At 41.0% G+C, this 22,160-nt stretch overlaps 1 protein-coding gene across 10 annotated transcripts in view; it reads right to left on the bottom strand.

Annotated features, from left to right (window-relative positions):
- DDHD1 (DDHD domain containing 1) overlaps positions 1 to 21,250 on the bottom strand; it is a 91,643-nt gene extending 70,393 nt beyond the window's left edge. For all 10 annotated transcript variants that reach the window (XM_057543654.1, XM_057543653.1, XM_057543651.1 and 7 more), the window contains exon 1: positions 20,210 to 21,250. In XM_057543654.1, coding sequence (XP_057399637.1) covers positions 20,210 to 21,062 — 853 coding nt within the window. In that variant the 5' untranslated portion in view covers positions 21,063 to 21,250. The remainder of the gene's footprint in view (positions 1 to 20,209) is intronic.
- Between the last annotated feature and the right edge of the window lie 910 nt (positions 21,251 to 22,160).

Genomic DNA, 22,160 nt, shown 5'->3' on the forward strand with positions numbered 1-22,160 from the left:
GCATAAATACTCTACTGTCCAACATGAAATGTCCAGCTTTCAGCAAATAATTGAGACGTACAAAGAAGAGGAAGAAAAGAAAAAAGCAGACCATCAACAGACAAATCAATCAACAGAACTAGACCAGAGACGTCCCAGATGTTGGAAATATTAGAGAATTTAAAATAACTATGATTAATATGGTAAAGGCTCTAGTGGAAAAGGTGGGCAACATGCATGATCAAATGGATAATTCCAGCAGAGATGGAAACTACAAAAATCAAAAATGCTAGAAATTAAAAAACACAGTGAGAGATAAAGAATACTTTTGATGGGTTCATCAGTAGACTCAACACAGCACAGGAAAGAATCGGTTAACTTGAAGTAAATCAAAAGAAGTTACCCAAACTGACACACACACACACACACACACACACACACACACACACACAGCAGTGGAAAAATTAAAAAACAGAACAGAGCATGCAGGAGCTGGGGAGCAGTATCATAAGATCTAATATATGTGAAATTAGGACACAAATAGCTCAGAAAACACAAACCAGAATAAATATGAAAAAGGTATCCCCAGAAGTTAATAATGAAGATAAAAAAGAATCATAACTCAATCCAAAAGAAGGCAGCAAAAGAGGAGAAAAAGGAACAAAGAGAAATGGGAAAAATAAAAAACAACTAGGACGATCGTAAATTTACACTCAAACGTGGCATTAATCACATTCAATACAAAAGGCCTAAAACACCAAATAAAAGGCAGGGATTGTCAGATGGATTTTAAAAAGCAACATCCAATAGGTACATTAAGACACTTGCAAGTTTAAAAGTAAAAGGACAGGAATAGATATAACACGCAAATACTAATCAAAAGAAAGTTAGGAGAGACAAAGTTAGTATAAAAGTAGACTTCACTACAAAAAATAAACCAGAGATAAAAAGACATGCTTCAAAATGATAAAGGCATTATTCCATCAAAAGGATATAACAATCCTAAATGTGTATGCACCTAATAACAGAGCTTCAAAATACATGAAACAAGGTAGTTCTCAAGACTGCGGAGTAGGAATACCCCAAGTTCAACTCCTCTCATGGCAAACAAAGATCACAACTATTAATAGAGAAACTATTGATAAGAAGGACCAGAATCTACTAGAAAAGACCTTCTACAACAAAAGATATAAAGAAGAAACAACCACGAGATGGGTAGGAGGATAGAGTTGCAGTACAGTCAAGGCTCATACAACTACAACTGCAGAGGTTCTCCCCGAGGAGCAAGGTGTCTGAGCCCCACATTGGGCTTCCTAGCATGGGGATCTAGTGCCAGGAAGAAAAGCCCCCAGAACATTTAGCTTTGAAGGACAGCAAGGCTTACTTTCAGGAGATCCAGAAAGTTGTGGAAAATAGAAACTTCACTCTTAAAGGGTTCACACAAAGTCTCACACACACTGGGACCCAGGGCCCCCCTGGGTTTGTTCCACAGCCAGTTGTGTTGTGACCTGGCCCCACCAACCAGCGGCTGGCAGCCTCTGCACAAGGCAGGGGCCAGCCATGCATATCAAACTGCCCACAATAGCCCATCACACACAAAAAGGACCCACACAGCCCACATAGGGGGCACCCTTAGAACCTACAGCTCTGGCAACCAGAAGGGAATAAGCTGCTGAGATACATAGGACGTCTCCTACAAAAGGCCTCTTCTCCAAGGTCAGGAAACATAACCAACCTACCAGATATATAAAAACACAAAAAGGAAATCAAGCAAAGTGAGGTGACATAGGATCATGTTCCAAAAAAAGGAACAAGATAAAACCTGAGAAGAAAAACTGAGTAAAGTAGAGATAGGCAATCTACCCAAGAAAGAGTTCAAGGTAATGACTGTAAAAATGATCAAAGAACTCAGAAGAAGAATGGATGAACAGAGGAAGAAGTTAGAAATTTTTAACAAAGATTTAGAAAATACAAAGAAGAACCAAACAGATGAAAAATACAGTAACTGAAAAGAAAAATACACTAGATGGAATCAGCAGTAGATTAAATGATACAGAGGAAAGGATTAGCGAGCTGGAAGACAGAGTAGTGGAAATCACTGATGCTAAACAGAAAAAATAAAAAATAAGAAGAAATAAAAACAGTTTAAGAGACCTGTGGGACAACATCAAGTGTACTGACATTTGCATTATAGAAGTCCCAGAAGGAGAAGAGACAGAGAAGGGGGCAGAGAACATATTTGAAGACATAATAGTTGAAAACCTTCCTAACCTGGAAAGCAAACAGATCCAAGACTAGGAGACACAGAAAGTCCCAAACAGGATCAAACCAAAGATGACTACATCAAAATATGCTGTAACTAAAATGCCAAAAATTAAAGATAAAGAGAGAATATTAAAAGCAGCAAGAGAAAAGCAATAAGTTATGTACAAGGGAACTCTCATAAGGCCACCAACTGATTTCCCAAAAGAAATTCTGCAGTCCAGAAGGGAGTACATACATAAAGTTATGAAAAGCAAAAGCCTACAACCAACAATCCTCTACCCAGCAAGGCTTTCATTCAAATTTGGAGAGATCAAAAATATAACAGACAAGCAAAAGCTAAAAGAGTTCAGCACAACCAAACCAGCTTTACAAGAAATGTTAAAGGGACTTCTCTAACTGAAAAAGAAAAGGCCACAAATAGAAACATGAAAATTATGAATGGAAAAAGCTCATCTATAAAGGCAAATATAAAGTTAGTAAACCAATCAAAATTCAAAGTTAGCAGGAAGATTAAAAGACAAAGGTAGTAAAACACCTATACTCACAATTAGCAGTTAAGGGGAAGACAAAACAAATAGATGAAAATATGTCAAAAACAGTAATTGTGAGGGGAGGGGAGCAAAAATGGGGGGTTGTTAAAATGCATTTGAAATCGAGAGATCAGCAACTTAAAATAATCACACACACACACTCTGTATATATGGCTATATATAAACCTCATGGTAATCACAAACCAAAAACCTATAATACATACACATATAAAAAAAGGGAAAGAAATAGAAACATAACGTTAAACATAGTCATTGAATCACGAGAAGAGAACAAAAGAAGGAACAACAACAAAAAAAGAACTACAAAAACAGCCCCAAAACAATTAACAAAATGGCAGTAAGTACATACCTTTAATAATTATTTTAAATCTAAATGAACTAAATGTTCCAATCAAAAGACATAAAGTGGCTGAATGGATTTAAAAAACAAGATCCATATATATGTTACCTATAAGTGACTTGCTTCAGATCTAAAGACACACACAGACTGAAAGTAAGAGGATGAAAAAAGGTATTCCATGCAAATAGAAATCAAAAGAAAGCTGGGATAGCAATACTTATACCAGAAAAAATAGACTTTAAAACAAAGACTTTTACAAGAGACAAAGAAGTACATTACATAATGATCAAAGGATCAAGCCAACAAGAAGATTTAGCAATGGTAAATATATATGCACCCAATCAAAACAGTATGGTACTGGCATAAAAACAGAAATATAGATCAACAGAACAGGATAGAAAGCCCAGAGAAAAACCCATGCACCCATGGTCTCCTAATCTATGACAAAGGCGGCAAGAATATACAAGGCAGAAAAGATAGTCTCTTCAATAAGTGATGCTGGGAAAACTGGACAGCTACATGTAAAAGAATAAAATTAGAACATTCTCTAACAGCATACACAAAAATAAACTCAAAATGGATTAAAGACCTAAATATAAGACTGGATACTCTAAAGCTCTTGGAGGAAAACATAGGCAGAACACCCTCTGACATAAATGGCAGCAATATCTTCTTTGATCCACCTGCTAGAGTAATGAAAATAAAAACAAAAATAAACAAATGGAACCTAATTAAACTTAAAGCTTGTGCACAGCAAAGGAAACAATAAACAAAACAAAAAGACAACCCACAGAATGGGAGAAAATGTTTGCAAATGAAGCGACTGACAATCACCAAAATATACAAACAGCTCATGCAGCTCTGTATCAAAAAAACAAAAAACAACCCAATCAAAAAATGGGCGGATCCAAATAGACATTTCTCAAAAGAAGACATACAGATGACCAAGAGGCACATGAACAGATGCTCAACATCACTAATGATTAGAGAAATGCAAACAAAACTACAGTGAGGTATCACCTCACACTGGTTAGAATGGCCATCATCAAAACAATCTTCAAACAATAAATGCTGGAGAGGGTGTGGAGAAGAGGGAACCCTCCTACACTGTTGGTGAGAATGTAAATTGGTGCAGCCACTATGGAGAACATTATGGAGATTACCTAAAAAAAAAAAAAAAAGAGCTACCATATGATCCAGCAATCCCACTCCTGGGCACATATCTGGAGAGAACCATATATATTTTTTTAACATCTTTATTACAGTATAATTGCTTTACAATGTTGTGTTAGTTTCTGATGTATAACAAAGTGAATCAGCTATATGTATACATATATCCTCATATCCCCTCCCTCTTCCCTTGCATCTCCCTCTCCCACCCCTCTAGGTGGTCACAAAGCACAGAGCTGATCTCCCTGTGCTATGCAGCTGTTTCCCACTAGCTATCTATTTTACATTTGGCAGTATATATGTCAGTGCTACTCTCTCAGTTCGTCCCAGCTTACCCTTCCCCCTCCCTTTGTCCTCAAGTCCATTCTCTACACCTGTGTCTTTATTCTTGTCCTGCCCCTAGGTTCATCAGAACCATTTTTCTTTTTTTTTTTTTTTTTTTAGATTCCACATATATGTGTTAGCATACGGTATTTGTTTTTCTTTTTCTGACTTACTTCACTCAGTGTGACAGACTCTAGGTCCATCCACCTCACTACAAATAACTCAGTTTCGTTTCTTTTTATGGCTGAATAACATTCTATTGTATATATGTGCAACATCTTCTTTATCCATTCATCTGTCGATGGACACTTAGGTTGCTTCCATGTCCTGGCTATTGTAAGTGGTGCTGTAATGAACATTGTGATACGTGACTCTTTTTGAATTATGGTTTTCTTAGCGTATATGCCCAGTAGTGGGATTGCTGGGTCATTTGTTAGTTCTATTTTTAGTTTTTTAAGGAACCTCCATACTGTTCTCCATAGTGGTTGTATCAATTTACATTCCCACCAACAGTGCAAGAGGGTTCCCTTTTCTCCACACCCTCCCCAGCATTTATTGTTTGTAGATTTTTTGATGATGGCCATTCTGACCAGTGTGAGCTGATATCTCATTGTAGTTTTGATTTGCATTTCTCTAATGATTAGTGATGTTGAACATCTTTTCACGTGTTTGTTAGCAATCTGTATATCTTCTTTGGAGAAATGTCTATTTAGGTCTTCTGCTCATTTTTGGATTGGGTTGTTTGTTTTTTTGATATTGAGCTGCATGAGTTGCGTGTATATTTTGGAGATTAATCCTTTGTCCGTTGCTTTGTTTGCAAATATTTTCTCCCATTCTGAGGGCTGTCTTTTCATCTTGTTTTTGGTTTCCTTTGCTCTGCAAAAGCTTTTAAATTTCATTAGGTCCCATTTGTTTATTTTTGTTTTTATTTCCGTTACTCTAGGAGGTGGGTCAAAAAGGATCTTGCTGTGATTTATGTCATAGAGTGTTCTGCCTATGGGAAACCATAATTTGAAAGGATACACGCACCCTAATGTTTATTGCAGCACTATTTACACTAGCCAGGACATGGAAGTAACCTAAACGTCCATCAGTGGAGGAATGGATAAAGAAAATGTAGTACATATATACAACAGAATATTACTCAGCCATAAAAAAAGAACGAAATAATGCCATTTGCAGTGAAATGGATGGACCTAGAGAGTGTCATACTGAGTGAAGTCACAGAGAAAGACAAATATCATATGGTATCACTTTATATGTGGAATCTAAAAAAATGGTACAAATGAATGTATTTACAAAACAGAAACAGACTTAGAAAACAAACTCATGGTTACCAGTGGGGAAAGGTTGAGGGGGAGGGATAAATTAGGAAGTTCGAATTAACATATACACACTACTATATATAAAACAGATAACTAGCAAGGACCTGCTGTATAACATAGGCAACTCTACTCAATGCTCTGTAATAACCTATATGGGAAAAGAATTTGAAAAATATATGTATATGTATAACTAAATCACTTTGCTGTACACCTGAAACTAACACAACATTGTAAATCAGCTATACTCCAATACAGGGACTTCCGTGGTGGTCCGTGGTTAAGACTCCACACTTCCACTGCAGGGGGTGCGGGTTCAACCCCTGATAGGGGAACTAAGATCCCACATGCCACACAGTGCAGCCAAACAAACAAACAGACAAAAAAAAAAACCAAAAAAAAAAACCCCAGAAAACCAAAAAACTATACTCCAATATAAAATAAAAATTAAAAAAATAATCACCAAAAAAAAGCCTTGAAAATTAGATCAGGTGTATTGAGACTTATAAAGGTCTCCATAAAACAGAAACAAACAAAAAACTGCAGAGCAAGGGACACTTCCAAACGCATTCTATGAGGTCACCATCACTCTGATACCAAAACCAGACAAAGATATCACACAAAAAAAGAAAACAGGCCAGCATCACTGATGAACATAGACAGAAAAATTCTTAACAAAATATTAACAAACTGAATCAAACAATACATGAGGGCTTCCCTGGTGGCGCAGTGGTTGAGAATCTGCCTGCCAATGCAGGGCACATGGGTTCGAGCCCTGGTCTGGGAAGATCCCACATGCCGCGAAGCAACTGGGCCCGTGAACCACAACTACTGAGCCTGCGCGTCTGGAGCCTGTGCTCCGCAATGGGAGAGGCCGCGATAGTGAGAGGCCTGCGCACCGCGATGAAGAGTGGCCCCCACTTGCCGCAACTAGAGAAAGCCCTCGCACAGAAACGAAGACCCAACACAGCAAAAATAAAATAAATAAATAAAAATAAATAAAATTAAAAAAAAAAAGGTATATGATAAAAAAAAAAAAAAACAATACATGACCAAGTGGAATTTCCCCAGGAATGCAAGGATGGTTCAACATTGGCAAATCAATCAATATGATACACCACATTAACAAACTGAAGAATAAAAACCATATGATCATCTCAATAGATGTAGAAAACATTTCTGACAAAATTCAACACTTATTTACTATAAAAATGCTCCAGAAAGTGGGTACAGCGGTAACATACCTCAACATAGTAAAGGCCATATATGACAAGCCCATAGCTAATGTCATACTCAATGGTGAAAAACTGAAAGCATTTCCTCTAAGTTCAGGAAGAAGACAAGATGTCCACTCTCATCACTTTTATTCAACATAGTATTGGAAGTCCTAGCCACAGCAATTAGACAAGAAAAAGAAATAAAAGGAATCCACATTGGAAAGGAAGAAGTAAAACTGTCACTGTTTGCATATGACATACTACACATAGAAAATCCTAAAGATGCCATCAGAAAACTACTAGAGCTCATCAATGAATTTGGTAAAGTTGCAGGATACAAAATTAATACCCAGAAATCTGCTGCATTTCTATATACTAACAACAAAAGATCAGAAGAGAAGTTAAAGAGACAATTCCATTTACCATTGCATCAAAAAGAAAAAAATACCTAAAAATAAACCTACCTAAGGAGGTAAAAGACCTGTACTCCAAAAACCATAAGACGTTGATGAAAGAAAAAGAAGATGACACAAACAGATGGAAAGATATACCATGTTCTTAGATTGGAAGAATCAATATTGTCAAAATGACTATACTATCCAAGGCAATCTACAGATTCAATGCAATCACCTATCCAAATACCAAAGGCATTTTTCACAGAACTAGAACAAATAATTTTAAAATGTGTATGGAACACAATAGACCCCAAATAGCTGAAAGAAGAACAGAGCTGGAGGAATCATGCTCCCTGACTTCAGACTATACTACAAAGCTATGGTCATCAAAACAGTATGTTACTGGCACAAAAACCAACACATAGATCAATGGAACAGAAAAGAGTGCCCAGATGTAAGCCCATGCACACATGGTCAATTAATCTACAACAAAGGAGGCAAGACTATACAATGGGGAAAAGAGAGTCTCTCTAATAAGTGGTGCTGGGAAAAATGGAAAGCTACATGTAAAAGAATGAAATTAGAATGTTTTCTCACATCATGTACAAAAATAAACTCAAAATGGATTAAAGACCTAAGTGTAAGACCTGAAACCATAAAACTCCTAGAAGAGAACATACGGAGAACACTCTGACATAAACTGTAGCAATATTTTTTTAGATCTGTTTCCTAAGACAAAAATAAACAAATGGGAGCTAATCAAATTTAAAAGCTTTTGCACAGGAAAGAAAACCATCAACAAATGAAAAATGGCCTACTGAATAGGAGAAAATATTTGCAAATGATATGCTCAATAAAGGGTTAATATCCAAAATATATAAACAGCTCATACAACTCAATATCAAAAAAAAAGACCCAATTAAAAAATGGGCATAAGACCTCAATAGACATTTTTCCACAGAAGACACAGAGATGGCCAACAGGCACATGAAAAGATGCTCGACACTGCTAATCATCAGGGAAATGCAAATCAAAACCAATGAGAGAGCACCTCATGCCTGTCAGAGTGGCAATCATCAAAAAGATCATAAATAACAAAACTTTATTGCAAATGTGAGAAAAGGAAGCCATTTTGTGGGAATGTAAATTGTTGCAGCCATTGTGGAAAACAGTATGGAGGTTCCTAAAAAACTAAAAATAGAACTACCATATGATCCAGCAACTCCCCTCCTGGGTATATAGCCAAAGGAAATAAAAACACTAATTTGAAAAGTACATGCACCCCAATGTTCACAGCAGCATTATTTACAATAGCCAAGACATGGAAGCAACCTAAATGTCCATCAACAAATGAATGGATAAAGAAGATGTAGTAATAACATGCACACACATATACATGATGGAATACTACTCAGCCATAAAAAACAATGAAGTGTTGCCTATGCAAAAACATCGATGGACCTTGAGAGTATTATGCTTATTGAAGTCAGACAGAGAAAGATAAATACTGTTATCACTTACATGTGGAATCTAAAAATCAAACAAATAAAACGAAACAAAAACAGACTCCCAGATATACAGAGCAAACTAGTGGTTACCAGTGGGGAGAGGGAAGCAGGAAGGGGCAAGATAGGGGTAGGGGATTAAGATGTACAAACTACTACTTTAAAATAAATAAGGTACAGGGATATATTGTACAGCGCAAGGAATATAGCCATTATTTTATAGTACCTTTAAATGGAGTATAATCTAGAGAAATGTTGAATCACTATGTTGTACACCTGAAACTAACATAATACTGTAAATCAACTATACCTCAATAAAAAAGATTTTTTTTAAACCCACAGAAGACATGAAACAAAAACCAATATAACTAAAATGAATAAATAATCGACAATTACAGTGGGGGACTTCATCCTCTGTCTCAATAATTTATAGAATGAGTAGACAGAAAAATCAGTAAGGACACAGAAGTTTTAAATTGGAAGGACAGCAAAAATAAGTAGGTAAAAGAAAAACAGAGATGAAATAAAATACAAAATGTGGGTTGAAGGCTACTTCCTCTAGAACCCTTTCAAATGCAACTTTGGATTGGCTGAACTGGTAATTTTCTGAGTGTATGTGAAGACAACTCAAGGTGAGGCAGCTTTGAGCCATTTAGACTGGAGGAATTAATGAACTAACAGTGTCATCAATGTGAGGTCTATAACCCTCTTCAATCAGAATTACTAGGGATGCCTATTAAAGAGGTAGACTCTTAGGCCCCAGGCTCAGATCTCTTGAATCTAATTTCCAAGGATGAGATCTGAGAATCTACATTTTTAACAATCCTCCCAGTGACCGTTAGGCTCAATGAAATCTGCAAACTACTAGTCTAAGACAGGATGCCATTCCACTGGCAAGGGAATCCAGCAGAGGTGATTCAGAGGCTGAAGAGTATTCCGCTGTCCTTAGTTCACCTGGAAAGGTATTCATATTGTTCAACCTCAGAGTCTACAGAAGGAATTAAGGTTTCTGCAGTGTGATACTTCACTGTGATTCCCTGAACTCTCAGGGTTGATAAAGCTGGTTTAAGATGAGCACATAGATGTATACATAGAGGGGTGTGGGGGGCTGGGGGGAGGGGGAGGAATATGTGTGTATGTATGTGTCATGTGCATATATGGTCATCGAATTTAGGCTGAAGTAATTTTGGTAGAACCATAGCCTCCTACTCTTGTTTTTCAAAAATACAACAGGTCAACCATACACTTTTTAATTTCCAGAAGCTAGGCCTGGCTTCTAGTTCAAGAGCCAGTATACCAGCCTGACTTAAATACAACAGCTAACACGTATTAAAGCCAGGCTCTGTGCTAGGCGCTCTACATGTGTATTTCAACAGAATCTTCAAATATCCCTGTGAAGCAGGAATTATTATCCCCATTTACAAAGAAGCTGGGCCACACAGCAATTATAATTTGCCCACAGTCATACAGTTACGGTAAATCAAAGATTCAAACTAAGGGAATTTGACAACAAAGATCTTTTCTCTGAACCCACTTGGCTTTTACTGTTAATGCTGGGTAAGGAATGGCCACTTCAGACCCCTGGAGTAAGGGTAGATTCATATTTGAAGCTAGAACTTGTACTAGGTGCCAAAATCTAGCTGCCATCCCTACCACTGCTGGTTCAACTGCAGGTCAATTAAGAGAAATTCCTCAAAGTTTTCAAGCTGAGGTCTGCACTGTAAGAGGAATTATGGGCCACTTCTTTTTTGTCAATGTGGCAGAAAATCCAGAACACTACTAGCTCTGCCTTGACTGAAAACTGAGCCATCTTTAAGAAAGCTGTAAAGTTCTCTAGTGTATCAAAAATCCTGGGCTTCCCTGGTGGTGCAGTGGTTGAGAGTCTGCCTGCCAATGCAGGGGACACGGGTTCGAGCCCTGGTCTGGGAAGATCCCACATGCCGCAGAGCAACTAGGCCCGTGAGCCACAACTACTGAGCCTGCGCGTCTGGAGCCCGTGCTCCGCAACAAGAGAGCCCGCGATAGTGAGAGGCCCGCGCACTGTGATGAAGAGTGGCCCCCACTTGCCGCAACTAGAGAAAAGCCCTAGCACGGAAACGAAGACCCAACACAAGCCAAAAATAAATAAATAAATTAAAAAAAAAAAATCCTGATAGCTGGTAGATGTTTTAAATGAGCTTCTGGAGTGGACTCAGCACTCCCTACATCTGGTGACAAGATCTGCACACTAAAAAATAGTAGATGCTTAAGAATTTAGAATGCTTTTATGGGAGAGAATTCTTCCTTTTCCACAGGCAGTAGCTTTCTAAGAGAATGACTGGTGTACTTCTCTGGGGTCCAAGCCAGGAAGACTAAAGATAGTACAGCTCTTTCACGGGTCTGAAAGACTAGGCAAAAATCAGTCACAGTTTCTCACAAGAGAAGGCAACAGTTATAGAAGTTCTAGGGCTGTACCTCAGAGTTGATCATCAAGATAGCAGACCAAGAAATTGCTATGTCAGGAAAGAGACTACAAACTGTAACAGGAGAGTTGAAAGTCAAGAATGACAAGTGAGTTGTAAATTTGAAAGGATAGAAGAGGCAGGAAAATGAAGACATAAAAACAGCTGTTATATATAACTTACTATTTGTCATGGATGTTTCAAGATCTTCAAATATTTTAACTTATTACAACAATTCTAAAAGGTAGGTACTCTCATCCACATTTTACAGAAGAAGAAACATGGAGCATTTAAGTTGCCCAAAGTGACACAGATAGTACATAGAAAAGCTGCGATTTGGACCTAGTTTGCCTCCAGTGGTTATTTACATTCATAATCACTATACAACACTGCCTCTCTAGAAAAACTGGTATGAACTGAAACAGAGGTGGCAGAGATGAAATTGATGAGCTGAGGTAGGGTAAGAGCTGATCCGAAAACAAATGTTGTGAATCAGGTCCACCCTTTATGTTGTGATCTACCATATACTTTGATGGGTTCTAGGTCTGTCCATAAAAGACAGAATCCTGGCAGACTAGCATAATTCTAAAAAATTCAATACAGTATTCTAGGATTAGGGACATTCACTATATATGAGGTACAGTTACACCCTTCTCCCCCACCAAAAAAGTGTAACAGATAATGTAGTTTACACAAAATAATATGAGGCTAAATAGTAAGCAGGTTAAAGAATAAACTGCAACTATATTCAAAGATATTCTAAAATATAAGGTCCCAATTTTTTTCTAGTGAAAGACAAAGAGCAGAACCATGGGTAGTGGTGCTAGTCTTAAACAAGAAGAGTAAGCGCAGTGGCTATACAATGAAAATGTCGAGCAAAGGCAAGAATCTATTCATAAACATTACAGACACATACACCTGTCTCATTTAGTGCCAGACATATATATGGGTTCATTTCAGTAGTGGAGAGCCAGCATGGAAGACGGAGTGCCACTGAAAGTGCCTGAGCAGCGTACTGTGCTTTTCTCAGGCTGAGTGGTCCTCGACAATCTCTTTGAAGTAGACTCTCCTTGCAATATTTTTGGATTCACAGCAAAGATTTCATTTTCCAAACCATAAACAAACGTGGGGGGCACTCAACATTAAAATATATATCAGCTGTTAAAATGCAAGTTTTCCTGAAGATCTACATGGGTGTAGAAATGGGATACCCTGGGCCTACCTATAAGCAATTCTATAGAATGAGAAGAAAATAATGTATTCAGTCGATAAAATATTAACTGAAAGTTGATTATCTGTAGCAAGTAGTAAAATACAAGGTGGGATTGCATTTAACTATGTATATCAAGGCTCAGAAGTAATTCCAACTCTGCTCCTTGTGCTTCACCTAAAGTTATTTTTGCAGCTCCTTCCACGGCATGTGATTTAGAGTCTTATGTTTTAGCATAGTTCATCCAGTTCTTTGTCCTATATCATGTGTCCCAAGGACTATCTGCATCAATGTTCAGAATGATGGTTCACTGAGAAGTAACCAAAAGGGGAATAGTAATATTAGAGAGTTTTCTGTTCATATAGTTAAAATTATACGATAGGAAATAAAAGCTTAACTCTCAACTATTTGGAAAAGCCATCCATTCAGATGGAATTCATATTTCTCAAAGATTCCAGATATCTGAGGTCCTTGGGTACAGAAATACTAATAACATTGTAATTTCCAAAGACTGGCCTTGCCGCCAACAGTCAGTGAAGAGAGTTTATTTGAAAACACGAGTGTAATGATTATAAAGATTATGTAGATATAGTTAAATGTAACAAGATATTAGAACAAATATTAATGATTGTATAGTTTATTCTTATCATATGGTAATCTGGCAAAATTAGGAAGCAGTACACAACATAGAATTACTTTTATATGATCATATCAATATTTCTACCATTTTCCCTTAGTTCTCTAGCACAGGCAATTTCTACTTTTCACCACTTTGAATTCCACGTGTCCCCTAATCCAGGGATATCAAAAAAGTATCTGTATTATGCTTTTCAGCCCATTAATCCGCTCTTGTGTCAGTGGTTCAACATCTTTTGTAGGCACAATTTCCCTTTACCAAGGCAAACTCAAAAGAGTAGAACTGTAGGTTAAATATAGTGGCTATAAAAATGTTTTTCCTTGTTTTACTTTTTAACTGAGCTTTTAGGAATGTACTGTGGCAAAAAAAAGAAGAGACTGTATCTATACCCTTCATCAGTGTTGAAGTTCTTCTTGATAACGTGCAGTTTAAATTTCATCAGTCTCATGAAACGATAAAGATCTTGGATCAGACTGCCCAACAATCAGGGATTCTAGAACTGGCTACCTCCCCATCTCTTCTGCCAGGAATCTTCATCTTAGGCTTCCTGTGAACACATTCCATACTTCCCTCTCTCCTTTTTATCCCCCTACTCTCCTCACCCAGTGACCATAATTCTCAGAGGATTCCATGACCAGCACAGCAATATCCAGCCTTTCCTTGCTCTCTACAGAAAAGAATCAGCCGTAGGGTTTCAGACATCAAAGATCTTAGCAAAGCAGAAATTACAGGGTGTAATGTGAAGATAAAAGACCCAGGAAATAAAATTTGGAAGAGGGAAGAGTAGAAAAAGTCTTTTTTTACGGCAAAATAGTAAAGGAGGAAACAAGAGGGTGATGACAGATGGAGGAAAGAAAAGCATACTAATCTCTCTGAACATTTATATAAAGTAACTTGTACAACATGCATTATCACATTTGAGCCATACACAAACAAGGTGGATCGATAACTGATATTAGATCAGTTTTTAAACTAATGGTACAATGCAAAGGGAAAGAAAAGTCCTGAATGCTTTGGTCAGGTAGTGCCAAGTCCTGCCCTCCATACAAGTCACCCACTAGTCATTCATATCTTTGTGCTATTTCAGTAGGTCTCTGAAACAAAGTCTAAAGCAGGCTTGATCTGGAATGGAGCTCTCAGAAGATTTCTGCCAGGGTTCTAAAACCGGAACAGTCAGAATTCCAGTGCAGCCGGAGGCTGCTTTCCAGGCTGAGCTAGTGGGGGATAATGCAGTATAAAAGGGTAAAAGAGGGCTTCCCTGGTGGCGCAGTGGTTGAGAATCTGCCTGCTAATGCAGGGGACACGGGTTCGAGCCCTGGTCTGGGAAGATCCCACATGCCAAGGAGCAACTGGGCCCGTGAGCCACAACTACTGAGCCTGCGCATCTGGAGCTTGTGCTCCGCAACAAGAGAGGCCGCGATAGTGAGAGGCCCGCGCACCGCGATGAAGAGTGGCCCCCGCTTGCCGCAACTAGAGAAAGCCCTTGCACAGAAACGAAGACCCAACACAGCCAAAAATAAATAAATAAATAAATAAATAAATAAATAATAAAAATAAAGGAATTCCTTTAAAAAAAAAAAAAAGGGTAAAAGATAAAAGTCTCCCAAGTGTTTCAGAGTCAGGCATCTCTAGTCCCTATAGTTCTGCTTTACTGAAGGTAGAAGCTGATCAAGAAAGAGTACTTTCTACCAGCTTGGACTCTATTACTTTCCTCTGATGCCTTGTTTCATAAAGGATTATTACTTATTAAGGTTATTAACCCTTGAATGAAAAAGACCTAAGAGATGGTTACACCTATGCCAAGTTAATAACAATCATATAATTTGGGTACTTGCAGAAAAAGCCCTAATTTTTCTACCTTTCTATTAGGATAACACTTCCCAATATTTTATTGGGATAATAATATTTTCTCTTCAACATATCATGAAGACTGATTAATTTCTGAAGTGTTTGAAACTGCAAATGGTTTAGAATTATAATAATGTACATAGGCCTGATAATACACAAAATGGGGGAAGGGCAGGGGTGAGGGAAGCTGTGGCTTATAATTAATGACTGCTTCTGGAAACTACACGTTCATATAAATATTTGGTCAATTAAATAACTTAACTAATTTAGGACTTCCCTGGTGGCGCAGTGGTTAAGAATCTGCCTGCCAATGCATGGGACACGGCTTCTTCGATCCCTGGTCTGGGAAGATCCCACATGCCGCAAAGCAACTAAGCCCGTGTGCCACAACTACTGATGCCACACGCCACAGCTACTGAAGCCCGTGCGACAAGAGCCTGTGCTCTGCAACAAGAGAAGCCACCGCAATGAGAAGCCCGCACACCACAACGAAGAGCAGCCCCCCGCTCACCGCAACTAGGGAAAGCCTGCATGCAGCAATGAAGACCCAACACAGCCAAAATAAAAATAAAATAAAGTTAAAAAAATAACTAATTTAGTCAATGAATGGATATTACATATTCCCTAGTGCACACTGCACACATCACTGCTATCAAAATTGCTTTAAAACTATTCTTAACTCATCAAATATCTCTATAATGTTCCAAATGCCTTCCCATAGCATACTACTAAATGCTTCCGCCATTTCTTGTTATTATTCTTTTTTTTTTCTTTTTTTTTTTTTTTTAAATTTTATTTATTTATTTATTTATGGCTGTGTTGGGTCTTCGTTTCTGTGCGAGGGCTTTCTCTAGTTGCGGCAAGCGGTGGCCACTCTTCATCGCGGTGCGCGGGCCTCTCACTATCGCGGCCTCTCTTGTTGCGGAGCACAGGCTCCAGACGCGCAGGCTCAGTAGTTGTGGCTCACGGGCTTAGTCGCTCCGCGGCATGTGGGATCTTCCCAGACCAGGGCTCGAACCCGTGTCCCCTGCATTGGCAGGCAGATTCTCAACCACTGCGCCACCGGGGAAGCCCTCTTGTTATTATTCTTGACAAACATTTCACCTGTGATGAGGTAAAGGTCAGTGACAACAAACCCTGGGTACTCAACAGTTTGAATACCCAGTCTTATTAACCTTCGTGTGAGTTTCTACAAGTAAGGTATAAAGTTTTCTGAGATCCACACAGATATAGTTAACACCTAGCACTTTGTGTCACTATTGTTCTAAGCATGTTATAATAATAATTCTCGAAACAAGCCTATAAGGTGGCTACAAGCAGCTTAGTTAAAACACAGGGAGCAAGGGAGTTCACTTAGCCATTATCAGCAATGATCAGTTTTTATCTAAAATGTCCACATGCATTGAGAAAAATATCTGAACAGTCAATAAACAAAAATAAGTTTCCTATAATTAAAGTTTTCACATGTAATAATATTGGCTTCCTAGCTATGGTAGACAAAAATTCTATTCCCCTTCCAATTCATGTACCCCAAGTTGGTTCAAATTTTATCTGTTAGTAAGAATTCAAAAGGAAAAGTAAATATAAATTAAATTAACGTCTTTCTTTTAGACTAGGCATAGATAGCTAACGTATTGGCTTCAATACCCAGATAAAGTGTACTTAGGTCACAAAAGTCACTGGAATCCTACCACCATTATATGTAGGAACATATTGGACTCTTTTTTAACCTTTCATTACCACTATTTGGAAAATTTCCAGAAAGGTTTAAAAAGAAAAGTAAAAAGGAGGAAGGTGAAAAGCTGCAAAGTTCATAAGAGTCCTTCCATTTGAAGAAAGGCTGAAGAGACCACACTGGGACTGAACCCTCCTGAGAGGGTGTGAAAACTTACATAATACAAAAAGACCTGAAGAGCCAATTAGAACAAAGTTATGTGGGATTTTGTAAGAAGTAGTAAATTATGGACAAAAAGCACTATTTTCCTTTCAACTCATACGGAGGCTTGGGACACCCACAGGATTGTATCTTGCAGAAAACTATCTAGAAAATGCTAAAATGTAGTCAAAATAGGTGTTGCTGTTATGCCAGTAAACAAAAATTAAATTGTAAGCTATAATTGGTCTATTGGTGATCTGATTTAGGAAAGAAGATTTGAGAAGACTAAGTCCACTTTTCCTTTCCGGTTAATTTTTGTAGGCCCTAACTGTTTCTCGATTTATGACACTAGCATTCTAATGATATTCTCCAACTGTCCAATTCAACCTTGTGTTGTCACTAATCATCTAAGTAATAGAGAACCTTCAAGTGTTTGGTTCCCTGATACAGGGTAAAGTCCAAACTCCTTAGCACTGTATGCCTACCCTCTTCCTTTTCTAGCTACTCTCCCAAATGCACCATTCACAGGCAGATGCTTCCTTCACAATCACCTCACGTCCCTAATCAAACACGTCTGTCTCTGTGGTGGTCAAATCCCAAACCTAAGCTGTGTGGTTTGACCCCTGCAGGTATAGCCCTAATTTCCTCAAAGTGCCATAAGGTTTAATGCTTCTGTACCCTTGCATATGTTATTCCATCTGGCTGGTATGCCTTTCTCTCCATCTCCCTGGTTCTTCTGTCTGATTAAATTCATCCCTGAAGACTCAGTCTCACATAATCTGAGAAGCTTTTCTGACATCCTCATCCCTAGGTGGGTCTGATGCTCTTTGGACACTGAGCTGTATTCCCCCACTAGACTATGAACTGCTTTACTATTTTCTAGCTGAGTGACCTTGGACAAGTTCATTAATTTCACTGAGCCCGCTTCTTCATATAAAGAACATTAGCATTCATTTGCTGCTATCACTATGAAATAATGAATGTGAAAAATCACTCTGTAGACAGTCAAGCACTGTGTAAGCATTAACAATCTTATTATAAACCAAAAGAGCACACAGTATTCTAGGTGAATATACTTCAGTTGATCTAAAGTTAAGATTCATCTCTTGGTTTCCAGGCCTCTCCAAGGATGCCCTGCATTTTATCCAACTTTATGACTCCAATTAAGTCCTTGTGCTTCTATCTTCAAAGGAAAAAAAAAAAAATCTATCATGATGTCTAGGTCATCTGAAGAAAAGACTTAGTGGGAAGCTCCTCAAGGGTAAGGATCGTCCTTTTTTTTCACCTTTCCTATTGCCTTCACAAGAGTACTGCGTGATGCACAAATACTGGTAAAAAGGAAAAAGATGAATGAGTGAGTGAATACAAGCATATCCTGTCCTTAGTGAGCTTATAATCAAAAGGAGTGGGGCTTCCCTGGTGGCGCAGTGGTTGAGAATCTGCCTGCTAATGCAGGGGACACGGGTTCGAGCCCTGGTCTGGGAAGATCCCACATGCCACGGAGCAGCTGGGCCCGTGAGCCACAATTGCTGAGCCTGCGCGTCTGGAGCCTGTGCCCCGCGACGGGAGGGGCCGCGATAGAGAAAGGCCCGCGCACCGCGATGAAGAGCGGTCCCCGCACCGCGATGAAGAGTGGCCCCCGCTTGCCGCAACTGGAGAAAGCCCTCGCACGAACCGAAGACCCAACACAGCCAAAAATAAATAAATAAATAAATAAATAAATAAATAAGAAAATCCTTTAAAAAAAAAAAAAAAAAAAAAAAAAAAAGGAGTGAGTGATATGACAGGTCCCATATGAATCTGGCCTTGTGAAAGTGGTAACAAATGCCTTCAATGTCATCTTAAAGTATAGTAAGAAACTGAATTTCCTGCTATGCTTATTTTGTTTGGTGATTTGATACATGTTGTAACTGCTATCTTAGTGACTCATGCTTAACGTGAATGTTTTAACATTATAGAATCGCTTATGCAATTCAATACCTATTTTAAAAAATATTTTCTGCACTAGGCCCTATGAGAATATGAAGACAAAGGTGATGGACTTTGCCCATAAGATGCTAAACATACAGAAAGGAAGCTAAGTCATCAATACATATAATTAATACAAGGCAGAATGTTGTAAGATGTACGGAAGACATCTGAGCTAGGGCACTGGCACCATAAAAATTATAGCTATATATTACAAATTACTGGGGGCCAATAGCTTCTGCTATTATAGAATATTATATACATGTATATATATAAAACATTTGCTACATACAATGGTGGATATTTCTGACGGTCTTCCTCCTTAACCTAATTACAAGCCTAACTGTGTTGTTGTCTAATGAATAAGGACTTAACTGTTAACACCTACATCACACGTGTGTACCAAGCACAGTTCCAAGGCCCTTAGGTATATTGCCTCATTTAATCTCCACAACAACCCTACGAAGTAGATACAGTAATCCCTATTTTACAGAGGAGAAAACCAAGGCATAAACCTTGTACCTTGTCAAGGTTAAGAGGCAAAAATGAAAAGATGTAAACAAGGACCTGAGAGAGAAAAACAAGTATTCCACATAGAGAGAGTGAGCGGACTCCACTTGCCACAAACGCTTCGACCAGTGCTTTCCACCTCTCCCGAACGCACCCACTGGGAACAACCTATCTCCTTTTCCTTCCCAGCAGGGATTAATTTTCTTTTCCCAAGTCCATAACTGAACGGCTGATTCAGATTCTCTCAAACGTTCCCAATCCAGAGGGCAGACTGGTATTTAAATCATAGGCAGTTCAGGGTAAATGAGACCGAATCAGATCCCGGGGTGGACGAAGCTCAGGTAGGATCACGAAATTAAAGCTTTAGCGCTGGCCATCCGTTCCTGGATCACCTCCAGGGGATGGCAGCAGCACCCGGCTGACCCAGGGGGCGCTACCCCGGCAGTATCCCCCAGGCGGCTGGGGTTTTGCCATCTGCTCGCTTTACCCTTCACCTGCCGGCGCTGCCTGCATGGTCTCCACCCTACTCGGACCAAACGCCAGGCCTCACGCGCCTCGCTCTCCCCGCGGTCAAGTTCCAAACCCACCCGGGTGCGTGTCGGCCCCCGCAGAGGCAGCCCGTCCCGCTCCCTCCCCCGGCCGGCTACTCACGGTTCCAATACACCGGGTAGCATTCTCCTTGGGTCACATCCACCTCGTAGAGGCCGCCCCGCACACACACCCGCTCGATGTTCACCAGCTCCTCCATCTCGCGCCCGTGCCCCGCAATGCGCGGGCAGAAGCCGCAGACGCGGTCCTCAGCGTCGTCCTCCACGGAGCTGGAGGCCGGCCCCGCGGGGGAGGCCGGGCCGCCCACATGGTCGTCGTCCGGGTCCTGCGCCCGGGCCCGGGCTCCGGTGGCCTGCAGCAGGGTTCGGAAGGCGAGCTCGATGCGGAGCGAGTCGTAGCCGATGAAGGGCTTCCAGGTCTTCTTATCCTCCTTGTAGAACCAGCGCACCTCCTCCGGGCCCAGCTCCGTCACCACCTCGTAGCGGTGCCGGGCGGCCGCGCCGCCAAGCCGGGTGCGCTTCCTCTCCCCGGGCCCCCCTCCGGCCACCCCGCCGCCCCCCGAGTTCGTCGGGACCAGCGGCTGCTGCTGTGGCGGGTGCAACGACGAGGAGCTGCCGCCGCCACCACTCTCGCCCTCGCTGTAGTAGCGCAGCGAGGAGCCCGACTCGGCCGAGCTGAAGTCATAGTTCTCGTCACTGAGGCAGGGGTCCAGCGCCAGGTGGTGGTTGTGGTCCTCCGCTCCCGACGCCAAATGCAGACCGGCCTCCCCGCGCAGCAGGGCCAGGGGCACCTCGTCGTCGCCCGGGTCCCCGGCGGGCAGGTGGTCGAAGCAGCAGACGCTGCCGCCGAACGCCGGCCCCGCATCCGAGCCCAGCTCCCAAGCGGCGGCGGCGCCGCCGCCGCCCCGGCCGTTATGCTCGGGGTTTCGCGGAGGCCCGTGGGCCGGGTAATTCATGCTGTGAAGATGCCGCCGGCTGCCCGGCCCGGCGCCGAGCCGTGGCCCCCAGCGCTTCCGCCACACATTCAACGCCGCCGCCCTCTCCACCAGGAGTTTTTAATCTTTCAAATCCCGACCGGGGTTGCGGCGGCAGCGGCAGCGGCTCCGCCCCCCCCGCCGAGGCCGCCGGCCGCCGCAGTCGCGTTCCGCCGCCCGCCCCATTGTCACGCAGCTCGACGTAGGTGGCGCTTGGCCCGGAGCCCCGCCCCCCCGGCCGCGTGTGCAGTCCCGGAAGTTCCTTCTCAGCCCGAGCAGTGCGGGAGCCGCTCCTCTTGCCCTTCCCGCCGCGGGGGAGGGGTCAGCTCATGATTCCTCAGTTCCCTTCGCCTCCTCTCCCTTCTCCCTGCCGTGCTGCTGCCTCGGACCCCGCCCTTATGAGGGTCAGAGCCCAGGTGTGGAGAAGCTTTAGCCGACTCATCCTTGCAATGCGGGTCTCGAGCCCAAAGGCTTAAGCTACCCGTCGAGAGGGCCCTGGGAAATTGGATTCTCCTGACACTGCTTTTGTGACCTTAGGCCTGCCTGCAGCCCCAGCTGGACCTTATCAATCACCTGGTTCTGGTCCCTCCAGAATTGTCGGCCCACGCGAGGGCACTCCACCCCTTGCCCACTGATTGCTAATGTGGCGCCACCACTCCCACTCAAACCCAAGTCTAAATCTCCCTTCATATGCCATCTCATAATACTGCTTGTCTTGCAATACTTATTTCCTGTTTTCTCAACCTCATTGTAAGGCCTCTGTTGGAGACAAAGTCTATATGTCTCAATCTCTCCCACACAGTGGATGCACCGTCAATGTTGATTATAATGGTGTCAAGCACAGCCAGCTGTGATAGATTACTGGATTGAAAACCAGAAAACTAGGTTCTAGACTTAGTTTTGATAACTAAATGTAGGCTGGTCACTGAATCTCCATCTGTTTGGTTTCCTCATCTGTAAAATTAAATGATTATTGGACTAGATGCTCTCTTAAAGTCTCTTATAGCAATGGAATTCTATAACCTTTTTGTAAAAAATTAATATTTATTTATTTATTTGGCTGCACCGGGTCTTAGTTGC

Source organism: Balaenoptera acutorostrata, chromosome 3 (assembly GCF_949987535.1).
Source record: "Balaenoptera acutorostrata chromosome 3, mBalAcu1.1, whole genome shotgun sequence".
Lineage (NCBI taxonomy): Eukaryota > Metazoa > Chordata > Mammalia > Artiodactyla > Balaenopteridae > Balaenoptera > Balaenoptera acutorostrata.